The sequence below is a fragment of the Mauremys mutica genome, chromosome 2 (assembly GCF_020497125.1).
Source record: "Mauremys mutica isolate MM-2020 ecotype Southern chromosome 2, ASM2049712v1, whole genome shotgun sequence".
In the NCBI taxonomy this organism is placed as follows: domain Eukaryota; kingdom Metazoa; phylum Chordata; order Testudines; family Geoemydidae; genus Mauremys; species Mauremys mutica.
In genome coordinates, this window is record NC_059073.1 from 266,411,171 (window position 1) to 266,429,186 (window position 18,016).

Below are 18,016 nucleotides of genomic sequence, written 5' to 3' on the forward strand. Positions count from 1 at the left end.
TACACTAGCTCCTTATCAACGTCTTTACTTCAAGGACCTGGTCCTAACCTATAAAGCTCTCAACAGGATGGGACTGGCTGTGACCTGGACCATATCCCTCTCTCTATGAAGCCTAACACACAACAGTTGCATTCTTCAGGGCCTCTGCAGCTGACAGAACTACTAGGCAATCCTTAGTGACTGGTCCTGTCCTCAGGTACAGCATTCCCCTCCAAAAGAAATCAAGATGACCCCACAATTCACCAGAATATAGCTTAAAAACCATCTCTTTACAAAATTCTTCCAACAATAAGAATAGCCCCCTGACGACAGTATTTGAAAAATAATCCAAAGCCCACACACATACTCCACACTTATGCTACTGGCAAAGAAACAGGAGGTGAAGGACTATAATCCCTCCAATGTAGTGTGCCTTCACAGTTCCATAGCTGCCCATTATTATTATTATTTATATTACCATAGTGCCAAAGAGCCCCAATCATGGGCCTGGAGCTCATTGTGCTAGGTCCTGTAGAAACAACAAAATGACAGTCCCTGCCCCCCAAGGACTTACAATTTAAGTATAAGGCAAGAGATCAGATGGATACAGACAAATCAGCAGGGAAGTACAAGTAAACAGTGAAACAATATTGGGCAGCCTGATAGGTCGGGGCTAACTATTGTCAAGTTTTTTGTAGGTATCACAGCAAGGGAGAGCTTTAAGGAGTGATTTGGAGGAGGAAAACAAGTTAGTTTTGCAAACATTTACAGGAAGCTCTTTCCAAGCATGAGTTTGAGAAAGCACAAAAGATGCTTGTCTGAGAATTTAACAAGTGGCCAATGAAGGCTAACAATGGGCCAATCAGAGGTGGGAATCAACCCTTTAGTACTGAATTGAGAGGCTAGGTAGACACCATGATAATGAGCACATCAGATTCTAAGCTTCCCCTGTAATAAAACTGTATATAGTATATATTAATGCCAAAAACTGTATAAAAATGTATTCTAAGATTCTGAGACACTTAAAAGCTCACTTTGCTGTGGGAAAAGTGTTAAGCAGCCTATACCCATCTCACCCAAGCTCATACACATCCCTTCCTAAAACCTTTACAGAAATCCAGGGTGCAATCTATCAGACCTGTGAAAAAAAGTTTCATAAACATACCTGGAAACTTTGGTTTATATTTGCTGATAAATTGCTCTCTCAATCTTAAAATCCCAACCCCCTAATTGCCTCATTACAGACAATAGTTAAACCATAAATCTTTTAAGACAACATTTTAACAATTTCAATAAACCACTCTCACTTTTGGCTAAAAGTTGAATCAATCTAAGGCGATAAATGTGAACTTCTGATAGTACTGTAAGTTAAAGCTTATTATGATACAGACTGCGTAAGACTGGACTCCACAATAAAAAAGAAAGGATTCAGCTTGCCTTATGAAATTAAAATAAGCATTTGTGTATGCAGGTTTGGAACTTCATGTTCTGACTACAGACTGAGAGCAATAAAAACAGCTTTCTAAGCCATTAATTTCTGCACAGCTGACTTCTGCTAAACAATGCTGATTATTGAAAGCATGAGGGAAGTTCCAGTGGAGCAGGCTGGCATTTGTAATATCTAAACCAAGCCAATACAGTAACAATGACATCAGCACTACCATTGCTTTAATCCCGATGGCTAATAAATGTCAAATATTTAAATTATATTTAATGAGATTGTGATTCCATATGATGAGATTAAGTTACTCCACTGCTTTAAAAAATAAAAAAAACAAGCAAGCAAATGTTCAATATGGTTTGCAATTGTTTCTTAAGGCAATGACAGTAAACGACAGCTCCACAACAATATTAATAACCAGTCATGTTTTCTCACAGCTGAAATCATAAAAGTCATATCATTTTTAACACCATGAAGATTTCCCATCACCAAACACAGTGGATACTAGAAGTATCCATGACATTGACCTTTTTCCTCTCCAATGCCTCAGAAATGTATGAAGATTAGCATATTCAGTTCACTAAAAAGTATTAGTTTGTTACTAATATTGCCAAAATTAGCTGAAGACTAAACTATAAACATAAATAAGTGTGACAGCATGATCAGCCATGCAATGCTAAGAGCATCTACTTATACCACAAATGGAATTGACTAGATTTGCTGCTTCTAATACAATGTTTCTTCCCATTTTAGTGGGATTGTATAAAGCAATATAGAAAGCATAAAAAAAAAGTGTTTTAACTAGAGAACCCTTTTAAAAAGTTCTCTCATCCTTGTCATGAATTTGGAAGTCACCATATCAACAGCTGATGGACCACTAAACATTTTGCCAATGCCGAAAGAGCAGTTAAGTATATATTTCATCCTTAATAGTTCTCTGTGGTGCAGTTTGCTCTCAATGGCAGTTCATAAAACATGTTGCTTTAAAAGTTCACACTTTCAGTTTTTTTAAGTGTGACAGTTCAAAGGCTAAATAAATGAGGACATGGTAGCAATATATAAAATTAACAATATGGAGAAAATATATCCAGTGATCCTATTTATCCCTTCTCATTATGCAAGACAAAAGGACAATGAAAATGAAAGGGAACCACCTTAATAAACAAAGACAACCATAATCCATGGAACACAATGCCTCAAATTAGAGGCCAACAGTTTAATACATAAGAACAGCCATCCAGGGTCAGACCAATGGTCCATCTGGTCCAGTATCCGGTCTTCCGATAATGGCCAATGCCAGGTGCTTCAGAGGGATTGAACAGAGCAGGCAGTCATCAAGTGATCCATCCCGTCATCCACTTCCAGCTTCTGTCAAGCTGAAGCTAGGGACACTCAGAGCATGGGATTGCATTCCTGACCATCCTAGCTAATAGCCATGGATTGACCTATCCTCCATAAACTTATCTAGTTCTTTTTTGAACCCTGCTTGAGTTTTGTCTTTCACAACATCCCCTGGCAATGAGTTCCAAAGGATAACTGTGTGTTGTGTCAAGTATCAGAGGGGTAGCCGTGTTAGTCTGGTTCTGTAAAAGCAGCAAAGAATCCTGTGGCACCTTATAGACTAACAGACATTTTGCAGCATGAGCTTTCGTGAATACCCACTTCTTCGGATGTGTGTTGTGTGAAGAACTACTTAATTTTGTTTGTTTTAAACCTGCTGCATATTAATTTCATTTGGTGACCCCCTAATTCATGTGTTATGTGAAGGAGTAAATCATAGTTCCTTAGTCACTTTCTCCACACCAGTCAAGATTATATAGACCTCTATCATATCCCCTTTTAGTCATCTCTTTTCCAAACTGAGAAGTCCCAGGTTTTTCCAATCTCTTCTGATACAGAAGCTGTTCCATACCCCTGATCATTTTTGTTGCCCTTCTCTGTCTTTTCCAATTCTAATGTATCTTTTGAGATGGGGAGACCAGTAGGATACAAAAAAGAATTGTACATATAACAAGAACACTCACCTTTATATTTTATTGGTTAGAAAGTTTTAAGGGATACAAATACTCATGATTCAGTGCATAAGCCAACCTCTCATTGAATGGGATTAAGAAAAACATTGTCTTAATAAATTGCCAAGTGGGGTAGTGGCACTGTCCAATACAATGTTCCTTGTACATTCCTCTGAAGCATCTAATACTGGCCAGGATACTAGATTATCAGTCAGGATACTAGATTAATGTACCACTAATCCAAATGTATGTGTGTCAGGTCCGGGTGACCAACTGTACTGGTTCTTGTTAACTGAGCAGTGTAACAAAGCTTTGCAAGTTATGCTGTGGAATTTCCTAAAAGAAAACTGTCTTAATTGTGGCTTTTCAGCAAACTGATTCCAGCTAACAGCCATATAATCAAGATTTCATTTCTAAAATTACAGTCTACCCTTATTTGAATACCATCCTTAAACTAAAATATATTTGGGTGTTAAATAGTTGCTGATAAATTGATTTACTATAATCAATGTTTGTCAGTATGTACTCAAGCTACAGTATCACAGCAAGCATGGGAAAACGTAGAATTGATTACAGAGATAATGTATATCACTGTTTAAAGTGACCTCTCCAACTGGAAAAAGCACACAGAGCCTTACATTTCTATGTTAATGGTTCAAATGGTCTAGAACTATAGTGTCAAATTGCCATTACCAGTCAATGGCTCTCTAGCAGCCCTTATGGCAGGGGTCTCAAAGTCCCAGCCCGCAGGCCATCTGCAGCCTGAGAACCTCCCGACTGCAGCCCGTGGAGGAGAGACACATGCAGCCACGCTGCTTTCAAGCACAGCCCCCGCAGCTCCCATTGTCCCTCTCCCCCAGCCAGAGATACTATCACTAGTCGCCAGGCAGAGTCAGCCATGGAGGCAGCATCATTAACTGCCGGGCAGAGTCAGCCTTAGAGGTAGTGTCACTTTTTTCCCCACAATGAATATAAACAAGTCAAAATACCGAACACAACTATCTGATGCACACCTTGCTACAATCCTGAAAGTTTCAACTTCTCAGTCACTGAGGCCAAACATCAACAAACTGACAGAACTGAAGTGTTGCCAGGTGTCTGGCAAACACTAAAAACTCTCTGGCAGGCGAACAATTGTATGACAGTTTTATTATTTCTACAACTTTATAAGATATTCAAAATAAAAAATACAATACAATTGTTTCCTTTTCTGAACACCATCTTCAGTGACATTATTGGCCCGCTTGGAAGATTTGAGGACTGGCCCTGGCCCGAAGGTAAATTGAGTTTGAGACCCCTGCCTTACGGGGAAAAAAAACTGGTGAACTCCCCAGCCCATTCCCTAGTAAGCCAAAAGAGACTCTACTAAGATAACCAATGGTATAGCAACCCTGGTATCTTGCCTTTTAGCCTAAAGAGTCAATTTTTTTTAAAGCTGTCACTAACTGGCTTTGGTAAGAAGCCACTCTTACCATCACTACTTCTTTCATATCTCAGCACATCTCTGAATTAAAACTCAAATATGTCAGTTTCCATTAGTTAATTTCAAGGCTAGATAGGAATGTTCTTGAGATATTTTCACACTAAGTGTGAGCATTAACTTTTAAAAGTACCATTTCATAGCCACTAAGCCATTAATTACATTCAGCTTTCCATACTTCGCAAATTACCTACATGCAATATACTTAAGAAATCAATGACAATGGCTAGTGACCATCACATGCATCTGGACTAAAGTTCAGTGAACCCAGAAGTTGAAATTAACAGCACTGGGCTTGCTTCCTCTAGGGAAGAATCGTTAAGAACTGGTTAAATTCACATCTCCAATTGCACGTTCAACACTGAAAAAAAAATAGTTCTAATTGAAGTTCTTCTATGCCATTAATTTCCAAGGACATTGCAAGTGAGAATAAGAGCACAAAGCAAAGTACTTTTTGTTACACAAATTCTACATGCCAATTTTTCTAACTTGACAAATCAATGCCATGCTACGATGAAATGAAAAATATGAAATGAAGATTTCACCTCAATCTTCCAATTCTTTCTATTTAGGAAGCAAATTAAAAACCAATAGTAAACTACATCAAAGATGTATAATTGAGAAAGAAAAAAATCCACTTAGATCCTTTTCAAGCTTACCTGCACTTGTTCTGTGGAGCTGCTACTGAGTTCATCTCCAGACTCTGAATCCTGATGGACTTTTTCTGAGCTTTCCCCTGCTGAATCACAGGACTGTTCATGTGAGAAGCTGGTCTTCTCTATTTCCATGAACTCTTGACAAGTGAAATGGCCCAGAGAGAGAGACCTGTACTGGCTGGAAACCTTGGGGGACTGCAACTCACTGTTAAGTTTTCCATTATTTTGGGCAAGGTCCAGGCTCAGGCCAAGATTTTGATCTGGGCTACTATTTGGTCCCAGATTCTGATTGGCATCACGAACTAGGCCAGACACTGGAGAGGATTTTCCAAAACTAGAAAGCTCTGGCGACTTGTTCACATTTTCTGTCGACCTCTGTAAACTATGCATCAGTTTCAAAGAGCTATTTGGCAGACCACCTGATTGTTTAACAGGTGGCATTAGTGCTTTTCGTGTTACTTCTTTCACATACTGTGCTGGCACATAAAAGGGCTTGGAATTTTCATCCCTTTTGACTTGCCACCAATCATCATTAGTCTTTTTCACTAAGATGTATCTCTCCCCTTGTTTTATCACAATCTTTTTATCCTTTGCCTCATACTCATAATCATACTCCACTTCAATGTACAGTGGTCCTGGGAGGACCTTTCCAGCTTTGTCAGCCATCTCTATCTGAAAGAGATATTCACGTTTCCAGGCGAAAGATAAGGCACATCATGACTTGTTTTTTCTGTTTGTATCCGTAGAGCTATAAGAAAAACAAAAACAAAACTGTCACTAGTCAATTGCCTAAAATGTCTGAGGGAAAAGTGGTTTCAAAATTAATACTACATATTGCATTAATTATCTAAGTCTTTCAACAAATAATAACAGTGTGATAAGAAAACAACTCTAAGATCATAGCTGAGACACTCTTTATGAAAGTAAAACAGTGGAAACAATGGTCTCTAGAGTTGCCAACTGTAATCCCACAAACCCAAACACCTTTGCCCCACCCGCCCCACACTTTCTCCAAGGTCATGCCCCCGCTAACTCCAACCCATCTCCCTCTGTTGCTTGCTCTCCCCCCCTCCCTCTCTTTCCCCCCCTCCCTCTCTTTCATCAGGATGAGGCAAGCGGTAGGGGTGCAGGCTCTTGGGAGGGAGTTGGGGTGCAGGCTCTGGGCTGGGGCAGAGGGTTGGGGTGTGAGAGGGGATGAGGGCTCTGGCCAGGCGGTGCTCTGGCAGCTCCCAAAAGCGACTGGCATATCCATCTGGCAACAGCTCCTAGAGAGAGGGGCCAGGAGGTCTCCACGCGCTGCCCCTGCCCACAGGCACCGCCCCCACAGCTCCCATTGGCCACAGTTTCCGGCCAATGGGAGTTGCAGAGTTGGCGCTCAGGGCGGAGGCAGCACACAGAGACCCCCTGGGCTCCCTAGGGATGTGCGGGCTGCTTCCTGGAGCAGCGTGGAGCCAGGGAGCCTGCCTTTCCCCCACTGCACCGCCAGACTTTTAGCACCTAAAATCTCCTGGTTTGGCTTCAGTGACTCCCAGCAAAACCAGGAGGGTTGGCAACCCTAGTCACAACTTCTGCCCTCCTATGCTCATGACCCTCTTACTATCTGCAAGCTACCTATTAAGCCTATTGTTTCTGTTACTTAGCAAAGAAGATCAGTGTTTTTTTTAGCTCTTGAGTCAATCGCTTACTTACGTAAAAGCTTAAATTCTTCATGGAACAGTGTGACTTCTCTTATAATTAAGTCTTCAGAAGGAGAAGGGCTGGTTTGCTTATTTTGCCTCCCTTTCTCTGGTCCCAATAAGTCCTCTGAGGACCCTTTCAGAGTTCCCAGAATTACTCATTAGTCCCCTTAATCATTCTCCCGGCAAACCAACGAACTTGTGACACGCCAGCAATCCTTGCTATTCAAGTGCTATAAACACCTCTTCTGTATTGGCCAAATAGATCCCTGTACAAGGAACTCTCTCCCTTCCACATGCCCATCTTCTGATACTTCAAAGTAAGGAGGTACTGTCAAACCTCTGTGATAAAAGTTTAGGCATCCTTTCCAAGCAAGTAATGCTAGTGTAGTCTAGAAGCGAGCACATACGACTGGAGTTGAGAATTCTTGATTTATTCCTGACTTTGTCACTGCCTAAAGTGATACAGTGGATCAAGTTCTGTAACTTCTCTGTCGCTCAGTTCCACCCACCCACCCCATCATCTGTAAAATGATAATAAATTCCCACTATGGTAAAGTGCTTTGAGATCCTCAGATGGAAAGTGCTGTGTATGTGTGTTTTAAGTATTACTTGAAGCAACTTCCTCTACAGAGTACATCTGTAGGCTTTGATATTTTAATGTATCTGGAAACCTGATTCACGAGATTAATGTTACTGAATGGACCCCTACTGATCACACTGTAGTCAATAAGAAAATTCACCACTGACAACAGGACCGAGATCAGTATCTATACTTGTTTGTTTGGTCAAGGAAAGCCTGGGTGCCAGAGTGCATTTAAAACCACTGACAACATCCTTATAGTCTGGTAGTAATTAAGTTCCCCCACTCTACAAGGCATTTGTGCCATCCTAAGGTGATGTACTATGCAGAATACAATTATACTACCTATATAATAGGAACTGAAGCAGTTAAAACATATTAAGTTAGATTTTTAGATTAAGAGCTCATGCAGAAAATCTTTTAGGTCACCCATTTCCTAGGGGAAATGGAACACTTCACAACACAGAGACAGTGATTATCCATTAAATTGTGTAAGGACATACTCAATATTGGGTAGGTTTTATGGGGGAAAAAAAAGCCCTCTTCTGGCCATGATTCAGGAGCCTCAGGTCCAAAATTTAGTCTCTCTCTCTCTCTCTCTCATAAAAAGACTTATCCAATTTTAATGGAATAATGGGTTTGTTATGACAATTCCCTCATTGTCAGACACATACCCCTGCCAGAAGAGATTCATCCATAAATAATCTGGGGCCTTGTCTAAGCACAAATTTGCACTACTATAACTAAAGTTGCTTTTTTAAACCAATTTACTTAAAATTGGTGTAAATCTGCATGTAAACACTTTTAGGTTGGTTTAATAGTTTATTTCAGTTTAGCAAAACTCTGTAAAAAAATGTACCGTATATTCCGGCGTATAAGACGACTTTCTATATTAAAAAACAACCCCCAAAAATCGGGGGTCGTCTTATACGCCGGGTATAAACAGCGGGCGGCTGGGATTTAAAAGGCTCTGTGCTCCCCGCCGCAGCGGGCAGCCCAGAGCCCTCTGACTCCCCGCCGCGGCTGGGATTTAAAAGGCTCTGGGCTCCCCGCCGCAGCGGGCAGCCCAGAGCCCTCTGATTCCCCGCCGCGGCTGGGATTTAAAAGGCTCTGGGCTCCCCGCCGCAGCGGGCAGCCCAGAGCCCTCTGATTCCCGGCTGCGGCTGGGATTTAAAAGGCTCTGGGCTCCCCCCCTCGGAAGGGGGGGTCGTCTTATAGGGCGAATATAGGCCAAAACCTATATTTTAACTGTAAAATTAGGGGGTCGTCTTATACGCCCTGTCACCTTATACACCGGAAAATACGGTAATCTACACTGAAATAAGACTCTCAAACTAAAATAAGAGTGACTACACAGACTTGCATGAGTTTAAATTGATTTTAAAACCCACCTTTAGTTAAATCTGTGCAACTTTCAGATAAGGCCTGAAATAAGTACTCTATGTAGCTCAGCTACTTCCTCAGATTCCACAGCACTTCCCATCTTCAAATATCAGCACTACTCTACACAAAGAGCAAAGATCTCCCCGTGTGTGGTTGCTGGGTTGCTGTCATAGCAGTTAGTGCAGTTGTGTATTGACTGCATTTCTAAGGGCATGGCTACACTTGCGAGTTAGAGCACATTAAAGCAGCCCAGTGCACTCTAACTCACGACGCATCCACATTGGCAAGGCATGTAGAGCGCTCTGACTCCACGGCTAGAGCGTTCCTGGTACTCCACCTCGGCGAGTGGAATAACGTTTGATGCGCCCCCGCTGGAGCACCGTGGCGCCAATGTGGGTGCCCTGGTCTGTTAATATGCTCTGATCAGCCTCCAGAAGTGTCCCACAATGCCTGTTCTAGCCACTCTGATCATCAGTTTGAACTCTACTGCCCTGCCCTCAGGTGACCAACCATCAGACCCCACCCTTTAAATTCTCTGGGAATTTTGAAAATCCCCTTCCTGTTTGCTCAGCCAGGCGCAGAGTGCCCTCAGCGAATCTTTCCAGGTGACCATACCTCCACGCGCCAGGCGATCCCCAGTATGGCGCAATGGCGAGGTGCTGGACCTCATCAGTGTTTGGGGGGAGGATGATGTCCAGTCCCAGCTGCTCTCCAGCTACAGAAATTACGATACCGTTGGGCAGATATCAAGGGACATGATGGAAAGGGGCCATGACCGGGACGCTCTGCAGTGCAGGGTTAAAGTGAAGGAGCTACGGAATGCCTACAGCAAAGCCCACGAGGCAAACAGCCACTCCGCTGCTGCCCCCGTGACCTGCCATTTTTACAAAGAGTTGGACGCAATACTTGGGGGTGACCCCACTTCCACTCCGAGTACCACCCTGGACACTTCAGAGCTCAGTCCAACAAGGCAGGAGGAGGAGAAGCAAAGCAGGAGCAAGGATGCTGAGGAGGAAGACACCCCGTCATCCCTAGATGCATGCAGCCAGGAGGAAGGTAGCCAGTCGCGGCGGCCAGTGCTTGGGGAAGGACAAACACCAGAGGAGGTTCCCAGTAGGCAGCTTTTATTTTGGGAAGGAAGTTATTCAGTGTGAGCTCTTGGGGCAAGGAGGGTTAGGGCTGCATGCATGCCTAGATGCGGAATAGGGCATTGATGTGCTCTCTCACATCGCAGTAATCGGCCTCAGTGATCTCTTCAAAGGTCTCATCCAGAACTTGGGCAATGGGCTTGCACAGGTTTCCTGGGAGAGCCACTGTGGTCCTTGTCCCAGTCAGGCTAACATGCCCGCGCCACTGTGCCATGAAGGGCTGGGGGGGGGGGGACACCATTGCTGCATACAGGCAAGCTGCATATGGGCCAGGGCGGAAGCCACATTGTAGTAGAAGACCCTCCCTTGCTTCCCAGGTCACCTCAGCAGCGAGATATCTTCCAGGACGAACTCCTGCGGAAAATGTGGGGACAGTGTTCAGTATAGGGGCCCCCTGCAGCTTTTGGCTCTCCCCAAGGCACAGAAACCCAGAGGACAGTACAGCCATGAAAGAATCAGTCCCCCTTGACCCTGTGCTTACTCACCATTTTGGGGCTCCCGGAGGTTATGTGCACTCACTTTGGAATGGGCAAATTATGCTATTGTGTAGACTGTGCTTGCCCTCCTTAAGTACAGGGGAATCCTTGCTCTGTCTGATGTGAACAATGCTGCCTCTGTTAAGTGTTGCATTTTGCCTTTACAGATGCAACCTTGAGATCTCAGCCGTCTGTTATCACCTGCTGAGAGGTTGCAAAGAACCAGGAAGAGGCCACGCTGCATGAAGTCATGCAGCGCTCCCTTAATGAAAATCAAAAAGGGCAGCAGTGAAAGGAGAGGCCTCCAGCAGAATGCGGATGGCCGGCACCAAAGCACGTAGAGGCTGATAATCATCACGGAGCACCAAGCGGACTTGACCCAGGCACTCGTAGCCATGCAGGCGGACCACTACTGCACCCCCACCCCCGCAGCCCTTGTACCAGAAATCTTTACCTTGTGCCCCCATGTCACCTCCAACCCACTTTCCCCAACATCAGGGTTCTTATCGCCACCAGCTGCCTCCAACACCTGTAGCTTCACCACCCAGCCCTGAAAACTACGACCCTTACCCACTGCACTCAACCCCCATCACCATGAAGTATAGCCATCCTAAAGTGAAGCACTCATTGCACAGAACTCCAGACAGGAAGGCTGAGTAGAACAACAGGACATACGCAAATCTGTGATTGTACCGTTCCCTACCCCCTTGTCCTTTCTGTTTCCCACGCAGCTGTGTTTCTTTTCAATAAATGCATTTTCTTGCTTTGAAAACATTATTATTGCATAAAGTAAGATACCTTAGCCCAGGAAAGCAACAGGCACTGCAAGTCCGTGTATCATACGTAGCAAAAACAGATTACTACTCACATTGGAACCATTGCACTTCACTCCTGTGCAGGGCACCAGACATTACTGGTGGCTTTCAACCTCAAATTGCTCCCTCAAGGCATCACTAAATCCTTGCAGCCTCACGCTAGGCCCCTCTAATAGCCCTGCTCTCTGGCTGTTCAAATTCAGCCTCCAGGTGTTGAACCTCCGAGTGCCATGCCTGAGTGAATATTTGGCCTGGTCTACATTGGGGGGGTGTCAATGTAAGATACGCAACTTCAGCTATGGGAATACCGTAGCTGAAGTTGCCATATCTTATTCCGACTTGCCTCCCGTCCTCACAGTGCAGGATCGACGTCTGTGGCTCCCCCATCAACTCCACTACCGCCGCGCACTCCGGTGGAGTTCCAGAGTCGACGGGGAGCGCGTTCGGGGATCAATATATCACATCTCGATGAGACGCGATATATCGATCCCCAATCAATCGATCGCTACCCGCCGATACGGCGGGTAGTCTGGACGTACCCTTTCACCCTTCCCTTCACAAATGTATTGGACAGTATAGCACGCGGATCTTCTGGTCTTTGAAAAAAAGTCCTGGCTTGCAGCTTCCTGAACAGGCCAGTGTTCCGAAAGATGCGTGCACCATGCACCTTTTCGGGCCAGCCTGCGTTAATGTCAATGAAACCCCCATGGTGATCCAAAAGTGCCTGGAGAACCACAGAAAAATAGCCCTTCCGATTAATGTACTGGGAGGCTAGGTGGATTGGTGCCAGAATTGGAATATGCATCCCATCTATCACCCCTCCGTAATTAGGGAAACCCATTTGTGCAAAGCCAGCCACGTCATGCAAGTTACCCAGAGTCACGGTTCTTCTGAGCATTAATGGCCCTGCAAACTTGCATCAACACGATTCCAACAGTGAACTCCCCACTCCAAACTGGTTAGCGACCAATCGATGGCTGTCTGGCGTTGCCAGGTTCCAGATTGCAATAGATCAGCATATTCCTCAGCAGTTCGGGCTCCATTCCCACAGACCGAAGGGGAAGACAGAGCGCACAGTACAAAATACGTTGAAAGATTGCACCAAATGTGGATGGAAGCAGAGGGATTGCTGGGATTCGAACGGATGCATCACGGGGCTTTGGGACAGGACCCCAAATGCCCCGCACCTCCCGCCCCCTTCCCACAAGCCATAGCACCAAAATGAGAAGAGGTGCTCAGTGGGATAGCTGCCCACAATGTACCGCTCCCAATGCCGCCGCAAGTGCCGCAAATGTGGACACGCCAATGCACTTGCAGCTGTCAGTGTGGACAGCCTGCAGCGCTTTCCCTACTGCGCTCTTCGAAGGCTGGTTTAACTCAAAGCGCTCTACATTTGCAAGTATAGCCAGACCTAAGCTTCTACGAACTGGACTCCTTTCCCAAGAGTTGTTTGAGGAATATCAGAATTTTTTTTTACAATTACTTAGATTTTTAGGAGTAATTTTGAAAAGCTACTGTTATGACCCCAAACAATAGCCACTGTTTATGTGAGCCACACAAAAACAATGGCTTGGTTCTTGTACCACCTCTGCAATAGATATTTCATTGACAAGCATTATTCCCTACAGCTGCGATGAATACATTAATGATGTTGCTGCACAAACAAGAAAGTCAGCCACAGAAACCATATTTGAGAACATCTGTCATAAATTGTTACCAACTGAAGGTCAGATGAAATATAAAATCCACCCAATTATCTCTATATTGGGTGGATTTTTTCCCCTTGAATTTGTCCTTTCAGCACCCTCAAAAATATTTGCTGCAACCGCATTTCTTGAATATGGTCCCAGGATATACTTAGTTTAAGGACAGAATTAAACCCTTTGTGTAATTCTTGTTATATCAGGGATGAATTTAGTCTTTTATTCAAATTTCTCCAGTGAGGCACTATTTCTTATTTTTCATGATCAAAAACAAAAATTAGCTGATCACTCTTTAAAGCTTTTCAATATATTCAGTGACTGAGGGAATAACAAAGGAAGTCAGCAATATATTCTGCATTTTATAAATGTTCATGTTAGGAGCAGAATTTAAAGAAATCTTCTATAATATCCAAAAAGCTACTTCTTTTTTAATGTCATCACAGAGTATCTCAAGTCCATACTTTCTATAAGACCATTTTCCCCTCACATCTGCCCTGTCAGAAATGATTTTCACATACTGAAGTTCATCAGAACAGTTTTGCTTGTCAACATGCATCAGGTATTTGTACAAAATTTTAGGCAAACACATTTCAAGCTAGTGTGCACATATATATAAAACACAAACAGCTAATGTGGACAGTAGGGACTTGCAGGCCCTTTAAAAAGCAGGTCTAATCCTCTACTCCCTTCCTCAGACATAAACCATCATTAGTATTAGGAGACAGATGCAATTCCCAAGCAGAATAAGCTCCCCTCCCCATGTTTAGACTTCCTTAAAAATTAAAAGCATAACAAGTAACCATCCAATTTCCTGATAACTGTCTATTGACTAAGCCTATAGACTCCTGAGTACATGGTATATTTTAAATTGTTGTCAAAGCCACTTTTAAAAGCCACTTTTCATCAACTGTACAAAGTAATGAGCATGTAGCCTAACATCAGCCCCTTGCCTTTCACTGTGCACTTTTGTTATGTTGTTGACAAGAATGACCAGCTATAAATAGCTGAGCAACTCTGTGTCTATACACTATGATTAAATCATACAAACAAGCAGCATTCAAACTATTTTAGGGCGTGTTAGAGTCACCATTCAACAAGGACATCTGAAAAATACAGTAATGGCTACCATCTCAATTAGCATTTAAGTTGTTTTGATTGGAGCCTTAGGATTCGTTTTAACAGGTGAAACAAAATTACATAAGACATTCATAGCTCCAGTGACTAATTTGTGAACATGTATATCTGCAGTATCTAAATACACAAAGGTCTACGAAAAATATACCAAACAATATTGAACACAGCCTGTGCCATCACACACACACACACACACACACAAAATCACTTCACATTTTCAACTCCTCAGTAAAGTCTCTCTCTGCCAACTTCACAAGCCGGGCTATGCTGCCAGCGTGTCGGTATAGGGAAGGCAGGGGGATAACAGTGCTAGTGTCACTCACTTTGCCCCCGCCGACCCAGGAGTTGCGGTGAGTCACAGCAGGCCAGCCCCGCACGGGTCTAGCCGCCCCTGGACGACAGCGCAGGAGGGACCGATGCCTTCACGCTTCCGGGCACAAGCCAGCCCGGGCAAGGGCCAGGAAGCCACTTCCCCTATGGGCAGGTTATTCCACAGCTGCCCGCTACCGGGATCCTCCAAGCGGCTGCTCCCAGTCACCGTCTGGGCCGGGCCAGGGCTGCCCGGCTCGCCCCGCATGGCGCCCCTAGGCCCCCCGCCCCCGGGCACCGCAGGGGTGGGGGCCCCAGGCTCCTCCAGGAACAGACTCGGGGGCACCGTCCGAGACCCCCTCCCGCCGCAGCCAGCCAGGGGGCGCCCCTGGGAGCAGCCGCCTCCCAACAGCCACCGGGGCCACCCGCAGGGTCCCCGCTGCCCCGCCTGGCCGTAGCCCCCTGCTCGCAGCCACCTTACCCGGGTGGGCGTCGACTCCGCTCCCGCCTCAGCGCGGCGACTCCCGCCGCCGCCACCTCCCCGCCGCCGCTGCCACCGTCTCCTCCTCGCGCAGGGGCAGCTCCTCCAGGGCACGGCGCGGCGTCAGCGCTCCCGCGTCACGTGCCGGGGGAGGGGCGGGATGGGGCGAGGGACGTGGAGAGGAAAGGTGCCGGGGGCGGGGACAGCTGGGCGCTTAGGGGCAGCTGGGGGCGTGGGGAGCTGGAGGAAGAGAGAGAAGCTGGGGGTTGTGGGGGGTGGGAGAGGAGCTGGGGGGGAGACAGGGGTTGTGGGGACCTGGAGGACGAGAGAGAAGATGGGGGTTGGGGGGGGAGAGGAGCTGGGGGGGGAGACGGGGGTTGTGGGGACCTGGAGGAAGAGAGAGAAGCTGGGGGTTGGGGGGGGGTGGGAGAGAAGCTGGGGGGGGAGACGGGGGTTGTGGGGACCTGGAGGAAGAGAGAGAAGATGGGGGTTGTGGGGATCTGTGAGGGGAAGGGAGATGGGAGGGAGGGGAAGCGGCTGGCAAAGGGGGGCCACTGGGATGGAGACAGGGCCGGCTCCAGGGGTTTTGCCGCCCCAAGCAGCAAAAAAAAAAAAAAAAAGCTGTGATCGCGATCTGCGGCAATTCAGCGGGAGGTCCTTCGCTTCGAGAGGGAGTTAGGGACCCTCTGCCAAATTGCTGCCGAATACCTGAAAGTGCCGCCCGTCTCCAGAGTGGCCGCCCCAAGCACCTGCTTGATAAGCTGGTGCCTGGAGCCGGCCCTGGATGGAGAGGTCAAAGGACAAGGTGTCCAGCCTTAGGTCTTGCTGCTCCTGGCCCAATACTGCCTTAGTCTCTGGTGGGGGGGGGGGGTTAGGGCATTGTCCGGGTGTGATATGACTCTCTTAGCACAAGACATCCAGCTGGGACAAATCCAGGGTGGGTTTTACCCCCTGTCTTGCTACCTTTAGGTGTTCTGTGATCTCCAAAACCCAGTGCACTGGAACTCACAATCTCCTCATTCAAGTTCCCCCATCATCTGGCTCACACACTGAGCTCAGGCAAATGCCCTCTACATCCCACCAGAGAAGGAGTGAGCTCTGAATAACTCACACATCACACACACAATCTGTGCTAATTCCATTGTTTGCGTTCCCCTGAGCATTTTGTTCTTTTTGTCCTTCAGATTGTAAAATCTTCTGGGAGGGTTTGGCCTTAACTGCTCAGTGTCTTGTACAGTGCACAAGTACATTGTAAGTGCTTGATCAATAATAATAACCCTCAATCTATCCTGCTCCCTCCCCAGGTTATTACCCATTTTGCATGCTCCACGTTTTAACAAGGAGATCTTTGTTCTACAGCATATCCCAACTTCGCTGTGTCAAAATAATGCACATTTCCCCAATCCGCAAAACTCAAAAAAAGTGATATCCTTGTCTAGCAGTAGGGGCTAAGTAAATGCTGACCCCACACCATTAAGCTTCTGATATCTTTAGCTAATGTAAGCCCTAATTTTAGCCAGGAGTTGCAAACATACACACTTCAATTCATTCTGCCACTCTTCTTCATGCAGTATCCCTATAATCTGTCAAAGTAATCCTGATACCACTATGTACACAATAAAATCACTCACTAACACAGATGGTAGTATAAAATATAGAGATCTCTATGTGTGTTCAAAAAGCCTGATAAAGAGTAAAGAAAATCTGCACCATTTTTGGAAATGCACCCTTCACTACGTAATTGTGTACACACACCCACGATTTCAGAAAATCTCTCCCTACAGTCACTTCACGAGCTTCCTGTTAAGCAACCAAACATTTCTAAAATTGTGCCCTCATCAATCTCCAATTCACTGCAAGTCCCCTTGCCCACTTCTTTTATCATGGGCTACTTTCATCATATGCTGCTTTTGACACGAGGGGGTATATTTTTCCATACATATTGTTATGTGGCTATAGCAACCTTAGTCATTTCACCCACCATGTGGTTTAAGAATTGATTGTCAGTTCAATCACTCTAGCCTGGGTGACCTTGAAAATCTAAGACTTAAACACTTATTTGTTCTGATTAGCATTGTTAAATATCTTATTTTAGAATTTTTCTATTTCACTGCTAATTTTAACTTTAATTGGAAACTGCCACGGGCTACAGAACTCACAAACATGACCATCTAGGTTAAATCCTCATTATTACTGATGAAAATCTACAGAAGTAAAGGAATTTTAAATTAACCCACTTAAATAAGATTATTATTATTATTATTTTGAGTACCCAGAAATGTTCTGGGTGTCTCACAAAAGCCAGTGAAGAGCTTGACATCTAAATTAGAAAATGATGCAACAGATGGGGGTAAAAGATCTAATAAAGGGAGGATGGAAGAGGCACGACTGGGGTCGCAATAATAAGAACACAGATCTGCAAAGAAAAGACAATTCATTTTAAATTAATTTTATTCTACTTTTTATTGCTAATTTCCCCCCCTCTAACTTCTCACTCGCAAGGCAGCAATAGTGAGTTTTTAGGAGGGATTTGAATGGTGTTTTTGTAAATTTTGGATATAGGAGTTGCCATACTAGAATTGATATTTGTAAATGTAGCTCAGCTTTCTAAATACATTTATAAAAGTCTTCTTTACTCTTTAGGAATTTAAGCCCTCACTGAAGTGTACTGGTCTGATCCTTTGTGTTACTGAACAGTTTTCTTTGGGCTCTTTGTTCTCTATTATAGCCACTTACGTTG

The 18,016-nt window shown here is 44.9% G+C and overlaps 1 protein-coding gene across 6 annotated transcripts in view; it reads right to left on the reverse strand.

Annotated features, from left to right (window-relative positions):
- The window catches only part of ARHGAP12 (Rho GTPase activating protein 12), a 143,698-nt gene extending 128,315 nt beyond the window's left edge, over positions 1-15,383 (reverse strand). For all 6 annotated transcript variants that reach the window (XM_045006788.1, XM_045006787.1, XM_045006786.1 and 3 more), the window contains exons 1-2: positions 15,277-15,383; positions 5,572-6,316 (exon numbers count right to left, since the gene is read on the reverse strand). In XM_045006788.1, the coding sequence (XP_044862723.1) occupies positions 5,572-6,234 (663 nt within the window). In that variant the 5' untranslated portion in view covers positions 6,235-6,316; positions 15,277-15,383. The remainder of the gene's footprint in view (positions 1-5,571; positions 6,317-15,276) is intronic.
- Between the last annotated feature and the right edge of the window lie 2,633 nt (positions 15,384-18,016).